At 41.0% G+C, this 20774-nt stretch overlaps 1 protein-coding gene across 1 annotated transcript; it reads left to right on the top strand.

The window, feature by feature from the left end:
* Window positions 1-15384: 15384 nt before the first annotated feature.
* On the top strand, window positions 15385-20553 carry LOC311491382 (uncharacterized protein; the record flags this gene model as incomplete). The annotated part of the gene is made up of 7 exons (XM_084549285.1): window positions 15385-16174; window positions 16544-17326; window positions 17431-17594; window positions 17675-17898; window positions 19482-19611; window positions 19731-19831; window positions 20234-20553. The coding sequence occupies 7 exons, from the start codon at window positions 15385-15387 to the stop codon at window positions 20532-20534; spliced, it is 2493 nt and encodes an 830-aa protein (XP_084405411.1). The 3' UTR covers window positions 20535-20553.
* Between the last annotated feature and the right edge of the window lie 221 nt (window positions 20554-20774).

Here is a 20774-nt window from a genome sequence, read left to right as displayed (position 1 = left end):
CCTTATTGTCCCTCCTGCAATCAAATGTCTTCCACTAGAACGATGCATTTGTGAAGGGAAAAGAAAGGACTAGAGTTTGTGAACTGTAAAAATATCAATTCCGACATTATTTTCTTTTTTTCCTTTCTCACAAATTAGAGCTGGGTTATGTAGTGTCTTGACTATTTCTCAATGGCCTTGTCCTATTACCTGTTCTCAGACTTTCAGAGGCTCTACCCAGTGCTAGTATTCTTTTAGAAATTCAGCCGACATCTGCGTAGAAGAACAAGGAATTTAATTTGATCTATTTGGATGTACAGCTTTTCTGTTTAATATCCCTATACTAATAGTTTTATAACCCCAAATTGATAGCCCGAGTTTGTTTTACTCTGAAAAGGGGCAACTGAGGATGTAACAGGCATGTCTGCCGCTTACCTCATGTCCTCATACCTTGTGGTAATGTACAGTATGATGCCTTATCAGCGCTGGGGTTTTGTGCTCTGATGGGCCCACAGTGCCTCCCTCTGGCCGTGATAAAGTATCACACCCCTCTGCTTTTTCTATACAGGGACTGTCTTGAAAGCACAAACCTTTAATTTATCTTTTCTGAGAAATTAGAGCGTAGTTGTTTAGTGGAAATGTTAACGTAGGTGCTATAGATCATTCTGCGTACAGGAAAAAGAAACAAACAGGTGAAATATTCAGGACTGAATATGCCACCTTAAACACAAACACGTGAATGGAGAATTCCCGTTTAGATACAACTTTTAGATCGGAGGTACCATGAGTGGAAAAGTAGGTAGAAGCTCTTTTTATTGATGTAACGCAAAGGAAATGTGCTGAGGCGATGTCAGGGAACTAAAAATTCTTAAATTAAAGTTGTTGGGCTCGCAACATGATTTAACTTTTTACTAAAAAAAGGCTCCTCGCAGCTGAAGTCAGTGGCCTCATGAACAAATCTGATAAAAGGACATGGTGTTTTTTCTTTTTAGTCGAGAAGCAAAGGAAATTAAATGTAAATATGTCCACTCGAGTCGAGAGGCGTTTTCTTTTCGTTTTTGGTTCATTCTGTTCTGTGAAAATACTGAATGTTGACTAGCTACAAAATATGTACATAAACAGAGGACTGCAGATCCACTACCTGTTCTGAACTGATCTTTGCACTTACTTAGAAAAATCAACTTTACTGCAGCTTGCAAGAGCATGACATTAAAAGAAAAAAAAGGTGTTTGCCAAATTCTTTTTAGAGAAACTCAACAGTCTAAAAGTGCTTCTATTCATTGAGTGAATGGCATTGCAAAAAAATAAAAAATAAAATAAAAGTAAAAATACTGGAATATGCAAGCTTTACAATTCTTTTTTTATGATTTTGTTTTAAGCATACTGAATGTTATTCTTAAAATATACTGTAAAGTTGAGTATTCAAATAAATGTCTAGAAATATGATTGTAAGACGTGTTTTATCATCCATTGGTCATTAGGATGATTGTAGCTGATTTTCTTTACCTTGCCAAAAGCTGAGGACACACTACAGGATTTGTTTTTTTTACCAGATTTTACCCACAATTCCCAGTTGGGCAAAGTCTGCACCAGTCTGCAGTCTGGGGACAGTCAGCATGTGCAGGTGGTACAAAAATCTGTTAGTGTGTGAGAGGCACAGACCTGACACGATCTCAGTCGCAGTCAGTCAAACACATGGGACATAGGACAGGAAGTAGCAGCAACAAAAGCGAACAGCGAGAGCGGGAGAGTGGCGACAAAGCGAGCCAGGACCATAGAAATGGATGAGAGGTCAATCAAGTCGTGGCAGGAACACAAGTGCCTATATAATGTAAGTTGCTGTGCAGACCACATGTGTGATCCCCAGGCTTTTGGTCGTCATGCAAAATCTGCTGAAGCCAGTCTCTAAGTGTGTACTCCTAGTCTTTTCAAAATCTGTAAAGACTGTGAAAGTTGTGCAGTGTCAGCTTTACACAGGACTTACTGGTGTGCACAGTAACACAGAAACACAGACAAGCAAACTTCTTCTGCTTCTCTACTTGTAACACATGTCTGCACGTGTCTCCAGGGTCTTGTCTCCGTCCTTGTCTTTTAACTCGAAGTAATTTACTTCCTCGTGTTTCCTCAGTAAATGCTCATTCTGCATTCCCACTTGATCTCTGCTGATTAGAGTTTAAGGGGCTATACTACTCTAAATATAGTATACAAATAAAACTGATACTACTTTTTATTATCATTACTGTTGTGATAATTGAAACACTGAGTGTGCCAAACTCCATCTGCTGCAGGTAATGACCCCCTTCAAAGAAACCAAACTATCCCTTTAAATTAACTCCGTTATGATGAAGCGAACTGGGATCTCATTGCTGCACAAATTCGTATTCTTATGTTTAAAATAATAACTAAATTAAAAAGTATCTTCACTGTCAGATTGAAGTTAAAACAGGAAATAGCAGATTAGATTGAACAGGACAGGGCAAACAAAGCAAACAATAATCCTCTGCCAAACCTTATTTTTAGTGAAGTCCAATAACAGTACAGAAAGTGCAGGAAGTACTGTAATGTTGGGAGGAGCAGAGAGAGACAGAAACAGAGACAGATGAAGAATAACGGAAAGAAAATACAAGAACATGCTGAAGAAAATGTTAAATTATTTGTAGTCCCGCAACTTGTTCTCTTGAGTATTTGTGTCTAAATCAAGTTCTCAGTCGGCTTTTCTCAACAAACGGCATGTTGTAATTTTATTTATTTATTTATTTATTTTACATACACAGCTTGTTTGGTTGAAGGAGTTTCTGCTGTGTTTGTGCTTCTCCTTAACGTTCCGCGTTCACGCTTCGTTTATTGATTAGCTTTATGAATTCCAGCCAGAATAAACGAAATGTCCCTCATGGAGTTGTAGTCTTTAGGACAAACTACAAACTGAAAGGTAACGTCAGGAGCACAGTTATGAAATGTAGAAAACAAAACGAAATGAAAAACTAATTGACAAAATGATAAATACGTATTACTAAAGCCAATTAAGCCCACTCTGTAACACCAGTTCATGATTTATTGTTGAACTAAAAGGTTAGTAAAGTACAAAAACGCACGGTTTATGGTTTATGTGAAGTTACTGTGTATGTATATACTCCAAACAGCCATAACATTATGACCTGGTCATCTTAGATTTAAAGATGGCAAATAAATCCATCATGATCACAATTATAATAACAATTATAATAACAGGACTTTGTTTCTTCTCAGGTAATCTGAAGCAGAGAAATGAATATCATCACACAGACAGCGACAGTGACAGAATTCCCCCCAAGTGACAGAAACACATCCAGTAATACATTGTGTAATTAATGACAACCTTGAGACGCTCAATGTTAATGAACTTTACTCCTGCAAAGAGTGGGGGGATTGTTTCACTCCACTGACTGCTGCAGTTGCAAGTCACAACTATGACATTTTTACATACCTTTTGCATCAGGGTGCAGACCCATAGAATTCCAGCCATTTTCCATGGAAGTAATCACCACACCACTGCAAACTGCTGCCCACCATGACAGGGAAATGTCATAAAAATGCTTCTCTCTGCTGGTGCATTGGTAACACTGCTACCTATAAGTCACCCTGATCATCTGATTTACAACAGCAAAATAGCTGAGATGATTCATAACTTGGCATCCAAAGGAAATGAATTATGCTCCAAATGCAAATATTTTGTCGATATGGAAATCGCTGTGCAAAAGGAAAATTTAACAGTGACATGCTATGAAAGCATCCTCAATTCCATTTGACCATGACTGAAAGGCCCTTCACTGTTATTGGCCTGGCTAAAGAAAAATACAATCAGGGAAGTATTAAATGGTTAAAGAAGACAAAGAATGTGAATACCTACATTGCAGGTGCAGTCAGTAGATTCCCAAAGATCCCTAAGACATAATTAATGAATGCACTTGATAGTTTATATGCAGTTTTCTGCACTATGGAAGACATACCAAATAAGCAAGCACAAGATATTATTCCCCATCTCGTGGAAGAACTTTGACTGCCGGCGCAGCCAGAGTTCGCAACTCATTCGTTAGCTGTTCTACAAACATTGTACGCAGAGGCGTCACTAGGTTTTGAGGACGGGGGGGCTTAGCCCCAAGAAGATGCACACGATGTGAGCAAACAAGCGCGCAAGCACAAAACAGCAAAGACTGAGAAATGATTTATTAGTTATTAGGAGTTATTTATTATCAGTCTGTTTTTTTTTTTTTTAATACAGTACAACAATAAACAAAGGTTTGCACAGTAGCAGAATGTTTACAGCATTAACAAGAAAAAAATGGGTACAATTGCAAGTTGTCCACCCACCAAGCATCAAAGAATGCCGTCTGTTTTTAAGGTCACGCTGTTGTGACTCAGTCACCCCAAATATATGGTAAAGAGAGTGCACACTGAACTCTATAAATAACCAGGACCTTCACAGTGCATTTCAGACCAACTAGCTAGCTAAGTAGCATCGTTCTTTTACAGCTGGAATGTAACTTTTGACCCAAAACAAGGTAAGACAGGTAAGACAGGTAAGACGTGCGCAGAGATTGTCTGTAGTGTGTAAGCCAGGTTTTTATTTGTCAAACATGGAGCATTTCATTAATTACATGGGACTTTCTGCTGTTAGCTGGGCGCTGGAGCTAACTAATTGTCACTACCAGCAGTGATGAATACCTACTATACTGAAAAACTCTATTATATCCATTTGCGCATCCATCCATCCATCCATTCATGTTCTTCTCCTAATGGTGTTCTGTTCGGTTCTGTGTGGCTGCGGGTACCGAGCCGCAAGCAAGGTCGCAGGGAAAACGTGGACTGGAATTTCAGCAATGTGGGCGTTCTGAACAAGTGGAATGGATTGATAACAAGGTACCAAAGGGGCTCTCTCTACCGTACACTACGAAGTGAAGGGAAACTGACAAATATATCATCACATTTAAGTCCTAAATGACAGGTTATACGATTATTTATTTAAACTTATATGCTGGCCGCTTTATATTGAATTTGTCGGCATTTTTTTGTTAAAAAAATAAAAATAAATTTAATAAAACAACACCAAAGTATTTAGGGGGGCTTAAGAATATTTTAGGGGGGGATTCAGCCTACAGCCAACAGGCCTAACGACGCCACTGATTCAGGAGACGGGTTCCCCCTCTTTTGCAAAAGAACTGCAGATGGAACCGAAGGCTGTCCTACGGGATGGCCAGTCACCCAGTCCTATCGTCCATGTTCACTCGTGGGATCCTGCCGACAACGGCAAATTGTTGTGGGAAAAAACTGGTCATACACGAGAGATGTTTCCTTGTCTAAATGTTTTTTACAGATTGCAATCTGGAGAGACACTTCCAACAGGTTCAAGGATTGATGTCTGTATCACTGCCTTCTTCCTGCATGCACACAACCTATAAACGTCTCCCCCTCAGACTGCGGAAGTGTGCGCCTGTGTGGGTGAAGAGTAACGGAAAGAAAAGACAAGAAGAGCAAGTTGCCTTTTGACGACTTTCAATCATGCCATTCTGCAAGTCATTATTTTCATGCTTTTATAGCAGCCGAGCTTCAACACAGTAAGTTACGTTTTACTATTTTAATATGGTACATCAAATGTATTGCGACACATTTAGTTTTTTCATTTTTAGCGAGTGTTGCCGTTAAGTTTATACATTAGGTTTGTTTCCCGTTTTGAATGAGGAAGTGCAAATTCTAAATGACGAGGGCGAGATGTGGAAGTAACGTTAGTTTCTTCTGTACAGAGTGAAATTAGTCTCAAAACGGTCACAAATGCGTATTCCGTGATCCACACGTGAAACATGACATTCACAAATGCATAGAAGGATTTTTATGTTGGGCTTGTATGATTGTATTACAGATTCACAAATCTGATCGTTCAACTTCACAAAGCTCATCCTTTTCGTTTTCAAAAGACTTCCCGTGCTAACAAGTGTCTAACCGTGTCTAGGCTGCGCACTACCCTTGCAACGGGAGTTGCAAAAACCCTATTGTTTTTGTACTTTCCGTGTCTTTCCTCTCATGAAATCATGCCTAAACATGCACGAAAAGTCCTGAAAATTTGCAGATGCCTTAGTTCGCCCGAAAATTTTAATGTATAAGGGCCTTGAGCACAGGCGTGGCAAAATGGCTCTGTAGCACCATCTTCGGACCATCTCCTGAAGCCCATTGCATCTAAAAATCTGGAAATATGTCACATATATGTAACATCCCAGGACGCACAAAAAAGTCAGTTGGAGCCATATTCTAAACCCAACAGGAAGTCTGTTATTTTGATAAAACAGTGAAAGTTGGACAAACCTTTGGATGTCTTGGTTGCCCTCAGGCTTGATGCCTTATCAGATTGACTTCAAAATTTGGAAATAGGTTGTCGAAAGATAGACAAAGGAACCTGACATAAGTTTTTGACTTTGCGTCGAAGTGGCGTGGGTGTTCTGGCCCCTCAAAGTTTCATGACGTGCCATGAAATATGAAGTTGCATTAAACGTGCTGTAATTCAGTCAAAAACTGCATCAAACTTTACAGTATTGTTAATGGTCCCTAACTGCACACATCCATATGTCAATATTCATACAATTATTGTAGCGCCAGCTATTATGAACAGGAAATGTCTGATTTTATATTGTGTTTGTAGTGTGACCTGCTGTTAATGTCAGGGTGATTGGATTCTCTTCAAATTTTATCAGGACAGACTAATGGCCATCATGATGACTTACTGCGAAACTTGTGAGTTTTCGTTAACATTTGTGCCTGTTCTGGTTGTGAAAGTGAAATGATTCACTGTCTTACTAATTCCATCATTATTTCAAGTAGTGTGCTACTTTGTCCAGCAGATGGAGTCATTCTCTCTGTTGGCTGTCTGTCAGTGTGTGTTGGTTAACCTGTAATAGTTGATGAAGCTATTTTAACGTACTTTGATGAGAATAATTATACAATTATTGTAGTGCCACCTATTGTCTTATTTTGTAGTGTGACCTGATGTTGCTGTCAGGGTGATTGGATTCACTTCAAATATTGACAGTCCAGCAGATAGAGCCAGGGCCAGAGAGGGACTCATTTTCATCCCTGGAGTTTCATGCCTCAGACCGGCCCACTTTAGATCATGACCTATTATATTAAAATAATGTAATTATAACTTTACATGTTAAGCCTACAATAGCGCACTGTTCTCTAAAGCCTTGTAATTCTGTGTATGTTTTCTAAAATAATTCCAATTCAGTGGAAGTAATGGTTGCTTCACAATGTGGATTTATTCTAAATAATTCTAAATCTCCCCTTTTTCAAGTCAAAAATTCAAGTCAGTTTCATTATTGTAGTGCTGAATCATCTATCATCATCAATTATCTCAGGGCATTTATCATATAGAGCAGGGCTACACCATACTCTTCATTATATTAATTCTAATAATATTCACTTAATAAGCAATCCTACCTGCACACTCTGGACCTGTGGGCTCATGGCTGGTGCTTGGTGATGCATCATGCATCTGAGGGGCTACAAGACCAGTTATGTACTATTATTTAAATTATGTAATGCTAGGTTAGACAGGCTATATGTTACAACGTCACGCAATTCATTGACTTGATAGGCTAATTAATTAACTTGAACAGTGCAGGTAAAGTTGCATTTTGTTCAACATCTTGTCTTACCCGTTTCATCGTCTTCATTGGTTGTTTCAGACAGCGAGCATGTTTTATTGAAAAAGCTGCCGATTTTTGCACATTTGGCTGCATCTGTCTCCAGTGCTTTTCTCTTTTTAATTCTCGCTTTTTCTGCGCCACCCTTGCTCTTTTTATTTTCCATTTTGCAAACACCTTTGCACTTCTGGGGCTGGAGCCAGGCTCCAAACACCACTGACAGTGTGCGGTGTGCACGGACGTGTTACGTCAGGCTGCATCTGCAAAAAAAAAGAAAAAGAAAAGAGCTGCAAGTGGAGACGGCCAGCGACAGCGGTAACAGCATACACGTGATACCCACTCAGTGCCATGACTGAACACCGGCCCAAAATAAATAAATGGATAAAAATAATAATTGAACACCGCCCCTCGCAGCCCGAAAGTCAGACCGGACCACCGGGAATTGTCCCAGTCCTCCCGATTAGCCACTCCGGGCCTGGTTGGCATACAAAGACAATTTCTGTCAAGAGTCTAGTCTGAATGTTAACAAGGGGCACTAACGGTCATCGTTAGCTAACGATTAGCGCTAGCCTAAAATGCGGCTCAGGAAAGGATGGACTGCACTGTTTTGCTGTTAAACTTGCTTATTCATTTTGACTAAATGATATAGACAAACCTAAGAAGTAGATGTATCGGAAACACTTGAGATCTGACACCAGAATATTGTCATCAGGATCAATAGAATTACAGTAGCCATATTACCTAATGACACAAAAATGTTAATTTCCAATCATTTGTGCTTTGTGCGTGTATGTTTCAGCTGCTGTTAGGTGTAACCGCCAAACATCTGGGGCCACAGACCAGGAAACTAGTTTGGTTCTACTAGGGGTGGGCGGTACACCGGTGTCAAAGTCATCACCGGTGTGACATTGCGCCACGACATGGATTTTGCAATACCGTCAATACCGTAATAAATCAGTTGTGCGCCTTGAACGGCTGCATTTACATAGCCCAATTCTAAACAAGGCATTAAATTTTCTTCAAACGTTCAGTTATGGTCTGAATACCTGTCCTTATATATCTTGTTACAAATAAAAAAGTAAAACATATTCGTATCAGCTTTGCAGGTGGTAAAAAGGGAGTGGCCATTAAATTAGCGTAACGAGCACTTAACCTGGGTAATCAATAAAGAAACGACTGGTGAAACATCGCGAAGAAAGGTCGGGCCTGTAGCCTATATTATCTGAAAAGAGATGAGTGGAGTGTCGGAACCAGACGGAAAGACCGAGGCCGCTGGAGAGGAAACTCTCGTTCCAAAAAGAGGAGGCACCTCCGTTATTTGGAACTGGTTCGGTTTTAAATCATCCGACACGGAGCAAACTAAAGTAATATGCAAGGTTTGCCGCCATGTTGTGACAGCAAGAGGTGGAAACACAAGCAACCTGTTTCATCATTTAAAAAACACGCACGCCCGTGAATATGAAGAGGCAACCCGGGCCAAAATGAGCGCAAGTGGGACCAGCAGCACCAGCGGAGCACGTCCCAAGACTACACAGCTTTCACTGCAGGCATCGTTTACTGCTGCTACACCTTACGACAAGAGTAGTAAGGAAAGATATTACCAGGGCAATTGCGCTATATATCGCAAAGGACATGGTGCCCATTCAAACCATAGAGAGAGATGGCTTCAGACATGTGGTTCACACTCTGGACTCAAGATACGAGCTGCCTGGTCGGAAATGTTTTACCCAGAAGTGTCTGCCAGAGCTGTACACGGAGGTACGGGACAGAGTCATGAACGAAATTCGCCACCTTGAAGCCTACTCGGCCACTACTGATTTATGGTCCAGCCGGACTACTGAGCCATACATTAGCCTCACCATCCACTTCATTGACGATGACTGGAAGTTGCGCAGCAGATGCCTACAGACCGCCTTCTTCCCCGAAGATCACACCGGAGCAATAATTGCGTTAGGACTGCAGGATGCACTTTCTGCCTGGGGCTTGGATGAAGCGCGTCTGGTGTGCATGACAACTGACAGCGGTGCAAACATGGTGCACGCTCTGGAAATCAATAAATGGACGAGACTCGCATGTTTTGGACACAGACTGCACAACGCTATTGGTAAGTTAGACTATCTAAACCAACATTTCATATTCAGTCCTTTTCTGTTTGTATTAAAAAAAGGAAACAAAAACAAATTAAAGGCCACCACATTAGTATTGTATTGTTTAGCCGTGATTCATCTGGGGACCGAATCAGAAAGTAAAAAAACAAAACAAAAAAAAACATAATTATAAAATACAAATATCATAAAAATATTATGAAATATTATATAACATGAAAAATATTATTAAAAATATGTACAATATATATGTGTTTAAAATGAAAAAGCTGTACTATTTGTGCAGGAATGTGCAAAATAGTGACCAACATACATACAATATGTAGGCCTATTAGATTTGTAAGCCTAATGTTCAGTGTGTCCATACAGTAAATACTTATGCTGCTCTACAGTTAATGGTTTATTAAGTTTGATAACCTACTTTTCCACTTATGCTAATATCCTTATTCGTTCTTTTTACTTCCCAGAGAGGAGTGTCCAACATGATGCTCGAGTTGCACGGGCCACGGGTATGTGCAAAAAAGTGGTCAGCACATTCTCCTACAGCTGGAAAAAGAAGAAGGCCCTGACCAGTGCACAGAGAGAGCTGAACCTGCCAACCCACAAGCTGGTCACAGAATCCCCAACAAGGTGGGGGTCCCATGTCAAAATGATGGAAAGGGTGTTGGAGCAGGAGAAGGCCATCACTCAAGTCCTGGCAGCAGACCAAAAGTCACGTCATCTTCTACCCACCTGGCAAGACATTGAGGTGTTGGAGGCCATAACCAAAGCACTGAAGCCTCTGCAAGATTTTACAGATGCCTTGTCAGGAGAGGAGTATGTTAGTGTCTCCTATGTTAAGCCAGTTCTCCATCTACTCAATTCAAACATTTTGAAGCCAGAAGAAGACAAAGCAGGACTGTGCGAGGACATCAAGAAGAGGGTCCTGGATTATTTGAATGAAAAATACAAAGATCCTGCCACTGACGAGCTGCTCACCATGGCAACATTCCTGGACCCACGGTTCAAGACCACCTACATGTCACCTGAAAAGTTGGAGGAAGTGAGGAGCAGAGTAGCTACAGAAACCAAAGCACTGGAGGAGAAGACAGCCACAGATGCCTCTTCCACAGAGGACCAAAGCGAGAAGGAAACTAGCACTGCTCCTGCACAACTGAAAAAGCCCAAGAACACCCTGGGCAGTTTCTTCAAAAAGTGTAGCAGTGCACCACCAAAGCTGCAGGGCATTGACATGGAGCTAGATTCTCTGTCTTGTTGATTGTGGAATTTCTCGCCGAATCCTGTTGACTGTGCCGAGGATGGTGGTTTTCCGGCTAAGCAGTCGTTGTGCAAGTGACAGCGATGTAAAGAAATTGTCCGTGGTAACATTTCTGCCCTTGTCCAGGAATGGTTCCATCAGCCTCATAACTACATTCTCGGACAGTCTCTCCCCACTGGGACGACTGGGGTCCTTGCCAAGATATGGGAGGACATTGCAGATGTATTTGGATTTCAAGTCACAAGCCACCCAAAACTTGATCCCAAACTTGTCAGGTTTCGTTGCAATGTATTGCAGGAAACAGCAGCGAGTCCCCAGTTTTACTGTTTATTTTTCCCTACTAGAGTTTTACTACAGCTTATTTTAATCCCACTCAAAGGAAGTTCACCGTTCATTATTTAATGTTCACCATTTTATTATTCAATCACTTTTTCTATAACTATTTGCAAACCACTGCTGTTGTTTGTCTGCAAACTGCTCTGCGTGCTTGCTGCTGCGGAAAACTCAAATTTCCCTGAGGGAGTCACCCCGAAGGGATCAATAAAGTTTTAAGTCTAAGTTCTAAGTCTAAGTCTCACTCACTTCCACTCTCTAACACTGTATCCTGATAATGTATTTTTTTTATTATTATTTGTAAATATGTGTAAATATCATGAAGGCCCAGTTGGGATAACCACAGATTTTGAGTGCTTTTTTGATGTGGTTCTGTTCTTTTACTTTTCCTATGTGTCTGGTGGGGATGTTGGAAGCCCAGTGTTGTAAGGTCCTGATAACTTCTACATCCTTCTACATATATTACATTTTGATTCAGCTCATTTGTTCTGCCCGGGCTGCCACCTGGTGAAACTGGTGAAAGACAGACAGTCAGTTAGCAGCCTGGACAGAGCAAATGAGTTCACAGCCCTCAGGTGTGCCTCCCTCCCCCACACACTCATGCCTCCAAACCCCCAGCAATCCTGCTCCTCTCTGATTCTCCCCCTCCCCCATTTTATGTCAAGGTGTTTTGTCTTTGGGATGAACCAGTTTCTGTCTCAAGGTGTTGCCAGGTTAGAAGTGAACAGCCACCCTCTCCCCCATAAGCTCTCTGGGCCCACTCCCCCTCCCCTCCCCACAGGTTTCCTTGAAGTGGCTCAGCATGTCCCCTCCTGTGGTGCCCCAGTGATTGCCTCGTTTACATAGCAAAAGGAGGGTTCACAGGTGATTAGGATATTAGCTAAAAGCCTTCCAGCCGATCGGCTGCCCTCTGGGTTTTATAGGTAGAGCAAAAAATGCTGGGACTTCTAGTGTTAAAAAGTATTTTAAAATGTCAATGATGTCATACACATCGTACGACCAGATACTGCTTTACGGCAATCCTTCAGTCACTGCTTTGGTGCTTTCGCGCTCTGCACTTTCTTTTCTCTCGAGGCATGGACAACACAGCTGACACAGGTAAATACACGTGCTAGAAGAGTTTTTGTTTTGTTGTTTTAAAAGACCGGGCCGAAAAAAAAAAAATTTGGGCGAAAAAGTCCGCCTTAACATTCTGGTCCCACTTCGGATGCCACGATGCCGTCAAGCGGTATCTCTGGTCGTAATCAGTCCTTCACTGACCAATCAGCGTTCATTAGCACAATGCTAGCGTGTTATGGGCAACAACAACTCAACCTGTAAGAAAACGAAAGGACATAAGTTCTCGTTCATTCAACTTTTGACCTATAACCCATGTTGAACTTGCAAAATCTACAATCAAATCTGAGATTTCTCTACGACAACCGGGTGAAAGAGACACATTTAGCCGTTTAGCTCCATAGAGTCCCATTCATGTTGCACTCATGGCGATCACCCCCAGTGGAAATCTGGTGGAACTGCAACCAAAATTCGTTACAATGGGACTTAATAGAGAGTGGCAAGGTTCTCCGTAGACGGGCTCTGATGAAGTCGAACACGCATACAAACCCATCGTGACGTCATCCATTGGTTTCTGAATAGAGAGCCAAAGTCCCGCCCCTCTACTTCCGGGTCATGGGACCTATCTTTCGAAAAAATATGAACGGCAGTCTATGGAGAGATCATAATTATTTTTTGGTCCCGTTCGAATTGTGGCATGAATTTCACATATGATGTGTGTGAATTTAAAAGATAATTTTTCACGTCAAGAGATAAATTATTTGACGTAAATAAGCTGAACAACATTAGGTTTTGTATGAGATCGCTTAGTGAACTACATCTCTCGTCTCGAACGATGTACATAACTAGAGAACTATGGCTGTCTCCTTGTTGAGAGCTTTACCGTCTTCTTCCAGGACGAAGGCAGAAGCATCAAACGAGGTGAAAATCATTATGAATCGGGTCATGTCGAGAGCTGTAGTTACACGAATGGAGTTTTGGTCGGTTCTGTACGCGCCAGCATGCAGGACTTGTAGTTCGTTTAATTACGTATTTTCCATAGCGTTTACTTAACTATCTTGCGACAAACTGTGACATTCTTGACATGTAAAATCATTTTTTATTCTGAAAAACAAGATATATATAATCCAAGGCACAAGTCGATCGGGACCAGAAAATAATTTATCTTTCGCCATAGACGTTCATATTTTTTCGAAAGATAGGTCCCATAACCCGGAAGTAGAGGGGGCGGGCTCTCTATAGAGAGCCGAAGTGTGTCAAGAAGAATGTAAACGTACGTAAGAGGACTCATACGTTCACAAGAGGCAGGGGTACACCCTGGACAGGTCGCCAGTCCATCGCAGGGCTAACACAGAGACAGACAACCATTCACACGCACACCTACGGCCAATTTAGAATCACCAATTAACGTAACGAGCATGTCTTTGGATGGTGGGAGGAAGGCGGAGTACCCAGAGAGAACCCACACAGACACAGGGAGAACATGCAAACTCCACACAGAAAGGCCAGCCGGCCCATGGATTCGAACCGGTGAGCTTCTTGCTGTGAGGCATCAGTGCTAACCACCTCGCCACTGTGCCGCCCATTTGTACAAATTGGTATGATTTAATCCAAACATTTGAATAAATCATTACACCTTTGTGCAAATACCAATTTACAACTTTGCGGTTGCAAATTCTATCATACGCATGGATTGCGGTGTTTGCATATACAAATAATATTGACAAATCTCGCTCCATAGTATGGGCTCACCCAGATAGCCTCAAGTCCCCGTCACCCACAGGGCAATGGAGCCACTGAGAGAGCCGTCCAAAAAAAAACATCCGCCTAGCCCTGATGTGTTATCGCCCTGCACCAATCGCAGCGACTGGAGTGAGCCACGCTTCTTACAAAAGGGGGAGATGTTGTGAGATTAATGTTCATATTAGGCTTCTGTAGCCAGCTGGAGGATGTGCGTGGTGACATGACCGGGGCTGGGAAATGTTGGGAAGTTAATGTGACCGTTAGCTTTGTGGTATGTGCTAGTAAATAAACGGAGTCACAAGAAACCCGAACTGTCCCTCATTTTCATGACAGACCTAGATCATTAGGGTCATCAGTCACATTTTATAGAAGGTATATACCTTTATTTTGGGGGTGAAGTATATTAATCTAATGAAGGACAAATTCCTCAACTGAGCTGGTTCAGTAGACGTCTAGATTCATGATTCTTGAGTCTTCTATGGTGGTCGGTTCAATGAGCGGGATCCCGAATCTTTTTTCCATCGCTACCCACCACTGGTGCTGTTCAGATTGCTCGGTACGCATTTATGACCCCCCAAATTCACACACAAATCGTTGTATGCATTTGTGAATCTCATGTTTCACATGTGGATCATGGAACACGCATTTGTGGCCATTCTGAGACTAATTTAACTCCATACAGAAGAAACTAACATTACTTCCTGACAATGTCCTTAACGGAATTGTAGCCTTTTGTAAGCCGACAAACTACAAACGAAAAGGTAACGTCAGGAACACCATTAACAAGTTAATGAAACGCAGAAAATGTAACACAACGAAAAAAATAATTGATAAAATAGTAAATATTTATTACTAAAGCCAATTAGGCCCACTGTGTAACACTAGTTCATGATTTATTGTTGAAGTAAAAGGTTATTAAATTACAAAAACACATTTCTCTCTTCTTACTGTGTATGTATATACTTCTGGCAACTGCTTGGGGCTTTCTGATAACAGTGCCTTCAATTTGAATCAAACATAAGCTGGCAGCAAATAGAATTTAATAAGGTCTTCTGAAATTAGATATTCAGAATCAGAATACTTTATTAATCCTTCAAGGAAATTGTTTTGTGGTTGAAAATTAAACAGAATGTACTTTTAAGCTTTGATTCTTAGATTTAAAGATAATAATAAAATTGAATAATAAATCCATCATGATAATAATTGTAATAACTTGACTTTGTTTCTTCTCAGCAGAGAAATGAATATCATCACACAGACAGCGACACTGACAGCAGTGCCCCAAGTGACAGAAACACATCCAGTTATACAGTGTGTAATTGACAACAACCTCGAGAAGCTCAAGAAATTACTGAAGAACAACAATGTTAATGAACGTTACCCCTGCAAAGAGTGGGGGGATTATTTCACTCCACTGACTGCTGCAGTTGTGAGTCACAAGGAAGACATTTTTATGGAACTTTTGCGTCAGGGTGCAGACCCAGACATTCAGTCCCAAGGAGGCCTTAAACCTTTGAATTATGTCTCACTGTCTAATTCACCACTTGTCTTTGTGGAAAAGCTTCTTGAAGCTAAAGCTAATGTAAATGGATGGAATCCCATAGAATTCCATGCACTTCCCATGGAAGTAGTCGTCACACCACTGCAAACTGCTGCCCTCAACGACAGGGAAGATGTCATGAAAGTGCTTCTCTCTGCTGGTGCATTGGTAACACTGCTACCTATAAATTACCCTGAACATTTTATTCACAACAAAAAAATAGCTGAGATGATTCATAACTTGGCATCCAAAGGAGATAAATTATGCTCCAAAAGCAAATATTTTGTTGATTTGGAAATCGCTGTGCAATCAGAACCACCTGAAGAAGTGTTCAGAACATTTAACGGTGACATGCTACGAGAGCATCCTCAGCACCATCTGACCATGATTGAATTGCTCTTCACTGTTACTGGGCGGGGTAAAGAAAAATACAGCCAGGGAAGTATTAAATGGTTAAAGGAGACAGAGAATGTGAATACCTACATTGCAGGTACAGTTAATAGATTCCCAAAGATCCCCAAGACACATGTGAAGAATGCAGTTAATAGTTTACATGCAGTTTTCTGCACAATGGAAGACATACCAAATGAGCAAGCACAAGCTATTATTCCCCATCTCCTGGCAGACCTTTGCCTGACAGCGAACACTGATTTTTTGTTAGCAGTTCTTCAAACATTGTATGTCATAACACAGAAAACAAAAGGCAGAACTGGCTGGGATTCCAACTTTACAAAGAACTTGTGCAAATCAGTTGCTCCTTTTGTAAAAGACCCACATCCACCTGACATCAAAGTCTACACATATGGCATTTTTGCCAACTTGCTCTCAGTTGAGCATGTGGCTAACATTTTTACATCAGTGGGAATCACTTCAGTGCCCGAGGACATACTAACATCGGCTGACATGAAAATGAATGACAAGCTGAAAGAAGAGGTCCGACTTCTGAAAAATTACTTCAGCAGTCCCAACTCAGAAAATGATGGCAATCCAGCCTTACCTGAATCCAGTAAAAACAAGGAAAAGTCAGACAAGCAAGAAGACCCATGTTATGACGTTTCCAGTTCAACTGATCCAACAACAACAGTTCCTGTTGTGGTATCAGCTTCAAATGTAAAGCCATTCCACGTCACCACCACTGAATCATCAGGAAAGCGACGATGGGTACAAGTTAGCAAGAGGTGGAAGGAAAAATTAGAGAAGCTTGCAGCCACAGATGAAAGTAAAGTAACCAGAATTAGGAGTCTTATTTATGTGAAAGATGCAGAATTCCGCATCGCAAAGGGAAGTGATGGTACTGAAGTCTTCTTGGGACTGAGAGACGATGGAACAGAAGTTGCAATTAAGAAAATGTATAAAAGCAACTACAAGGTCCTGAAGAACGAGGAAGGAATTCTACGACTTCCAGAACTTGACCATCCATCTATTGTACGATACGTTGATGCTGCAGAGGATGAGAACTTTGGATATCTTGGTCTTCAACTCTGTGAATACACCTTGGAAGAATATATCAAAAATAATAATGTGGATCATGTGCTGATGATAAAGACACTTATCCACCAGGTTCTTGAAAGTTTGAGAGTGCTTCACTATCAAAATCCTCAAATTCTCCACAGAGATCTGAAGCCGCAGAATGTTTTGATTGGTAAGAATTTAAAACTTAAATTCTCCAAAAGCTTCAGGATTTTATTCTGTAATGACCATAACCATTATTTTTTCATGTATTTTTTCTACATAATTGTCTTGCAGATGTTAACGGGAGGGCAAGATTAGCTGATTTTGGCATAAGCAGACGGTTACCCAAAGACCAAACTACTTTGCATACCGCCAGTGCAGGAACAAAATGCTGGATGGCCAGTGAGACTTTACAATATGAAGCCAACATACCATACAAGTCAAGCACTGATGTACAGGTTTGTTTTCTGCATCCCCAACAATAATTGATTTGGTGACAAAATACCTATACTGATAGAATGATGTGTTTATTTTTAAGGTGGCAGGAATGCTGATTTATTATATCCTCTCTGGAGGACACCATCCATTCGGTGACAGATCCTGTGAATGTGAGTACAACATTGATAAGGGGAAGTACTCTCTGGATCATGTTAAAGATGTGGTGGCAAAGGACCTCATCGAGGATATGATAAATGAAATTCCAAAGATGAGACCAAAGGTGGAAGAATGCCTGAATCATCCTTTCTTCTGGAGTGATGACAAGTAAGTAAGAAACGTTGACTGACTTATAGATTGGTTTTTATACTGCTGGAATACAATCTGAAGTTCTGGTTTGACTTTGACTCTAGACAGAGCTTCTAACTCTTACCTAACCTCTGATATAATGTCATCCAGGACCGACCAGGCACACTATTATTCCCTGCTTTGGTTACACTCTTGTTCTTGAGTTTCTCTCATGTATAATTCATTGGTATTTGGAAAAATAGTCAATCAGTATCATCCAGTGCCTGTTCAACACATGCTGGAATGAGTCAATTGAAGCTTTCTTAAGAACTACTCATTCCAACCTGTCCTGACATACAGTAGTTTCCAAGACCATCCATGACACAATAACACAACAAAATTTATAAGGCCATGGTTTTGCACTCAGCAAAATATACTGTGGCATGTTGCTGCTGTATCCTGAGGAACCTAGACAGCTACTGCTAAGTAAAGTCAAACAGAAAGTCAGCTTTTAATTTTCACTTGAAAGGTTTGAAAGCTATCATGCTGTCTGTGTTGACCAACTTCTATAGTGTTGTTACGGTCTCTAAGGCTCAACAGACACATAACATATTAAGGGATGCCAGACAACAATCGGAGGGTGTACAAAAATGTGTGTTTTATTTAAATTCAAAACCAAGAGCAGGGGATAAACAAACTCAAAGAACCAAAAAGGACTGTAGGTGCCGGCCAAAAGGAACAAAAGAGAGATTCGGACCCGAGGCCAGCCCACATAGGGCCGTAGGACCCCGACCTCATCCCAACTAACTTAAAGTGCTTAAAGTAAACCTAACAACATGAACAAAAACCGAAAACAGGACTACCGGTCACCTACAATCCAAACTAAAATAATAAAGAAATAAACCCCCTGCTAAAGGGACAAAGAAACATGAATACTACCAGCACCCGGCGCTGTCGCGACGTGCGCTAGCGATGGTGAGTGGTGCCAGAATGAGTGAGTGCGAGCGAGCGACGAGAGAGAGACCTAGAGCCACCTCCCTCGCCTCCTTAAATAGTCTCCTCCCCTACCTGGGCACAAATAATATTCAAGTGCTCAACAGGCCAGGGGAGGAGTCACCAGGAGGAGACGGGAGAGCAGCCGCACGTAACAAGTGTGAAGGTCGGTAGAGGATTTGTTTCCCATAGTAACTGTCTTCACATGTAAAACACGCCCATAGCTGCCAGTAGTTCCTCATAGGGTGCTAATTGGTCAGTAACTTGAAATCTGTTGATCACTTCCGCCGAGATGTCATCAATAATGTCTACCTCTCATGGCCTGTCTGACTTGTGATGTGTGAAGTAGATCAGATGAATGGTTGGCGGGACACACAGAATGAACAATGATTCCTTGCTCCTATAGAGAAATAACATGCAATTATTTTTCTATTTTACATTTCATGAAGCATAATTCAAACATTTTTTCCAGGCGAGTTGAATACTTGAAAAAGATTATGCTGCTGGTTGGTTTGACTTTGACTCTGGACAGAGCTTCTAACTCTTACCTAACCTCTGATATAATGTCATCCAGGACCAACCAGACACACTATTATTCACAGCTTTGGTTACACTCTTGTCCTTTTCAGGAGAGTTGAATACTTGAAAAAGATTGGTAACAGGGATGAGGTGGCAAACTGCCGAAAGGCTGATCAGGAACTCATTACCTCTCTAGAAAAATGTGCTGGGGATGGATCCTTCACGCAGTGGAAAGAAAAGGTGACATTGCATTATAACAGCTTTAACTTCGATGTTTCCAAATTGAATTTCAGTTGTTTTCTTGTAAACTGTGTTTTATAGGGGTTTTTTTTTATGTTTTTTTTTTTTTTTTTTTCCAGTTTCCTCAAGAGCTGGTTCAGAAGATGGATGGCAAAAAAAAACCTTACTCTGAAAACACATTGGGGTTACTGCGCTTCATACGCAACCTCCACGAGCACTAGTAAGTTAAATTATACATAATCAAAATTATGCCATTTCTTTTTTTAAAGAGTCACGATGGCGTATTACATAGTACAGAAAAAAAAACAGACAAAATTTTAAGTCCTAAAAGCCAGGTCAGTTCTGGAAAAGCCTTCTTTGGAATATCCCCTAGGCATGATGCATAGGTATAAGTAGTGGTGGGCCTTGCATTTTCCACTTAGGCCTTCAATGCCCTACAACCTTATTCACCTTATACACCTCTTAATAGTAACTCATATACCGAGATGAATGCCATTACTAAGAGTACCAAGGGTCGCGCTCATAGTTACTGACCTGAAAGTGGCAGACACTTTTTTTACTTGATCAATTCAAAACTAAGTGAGCAGCTGCAGTAAAGACTACGCAAAACATCACAAAGGAGTAAACCCATTCTAAGTTGCTGTGCAAAGCAGAGATGTGTGAGCTTACTACTCTGTAATAACATTTCCCTTCTTGTTCACAGTGCTGAGGATGCTGACCAAGTTGATGTAACGGCTTTATTTCCCGATCTCTTTGGATGTATTTACAAGTTCGCCAAGACTCGAAACTGGAATTCAGAGGTGCCCTTGAAGGGGATGTTTCGAAGAGAAGACATCAGCACCATGTTTATGAGACTGTCCACAAACACTGAGGAGCAACTGGATGTCCCAGTCCAAGAGTCTCAACCCAGTGACTTTAAGTGAAGCTGATTCTATAGTTGCTTATAAGCAATCAGAGGGGAAACCACACACACACACATGCAATCATTTCTGATGTAAAAAGTAGTAGCACAGATGTTTTTACACTGGAAAGAGGACTTAGCTCATTTTAAACATGTTTAATACCAAAGTAAAGAGTCCAGCCATTATTTATTGTTCATACTTGTTCTTTTTCCCTTCTGTCATTTGCATGTTTTTTTTTTGATAACTATTTTCTTATCGCTG

Source organism: Chelon labrosus (genome assembly GCF_963514085.1).
Source record: "Chelon labrosus genome assembly, chromosome: 1".
Lineage (NCBI taxonomy): Eukaryota > Metazoa > Chordata > Actinopteri > Mugiliformes > Mugilidae > Chelon > Chelon labrosus.
Note: the sequence above shows the minus strand (reverse complement) of the source record. Positions and strands in the feature narration are given on the sequence as shown.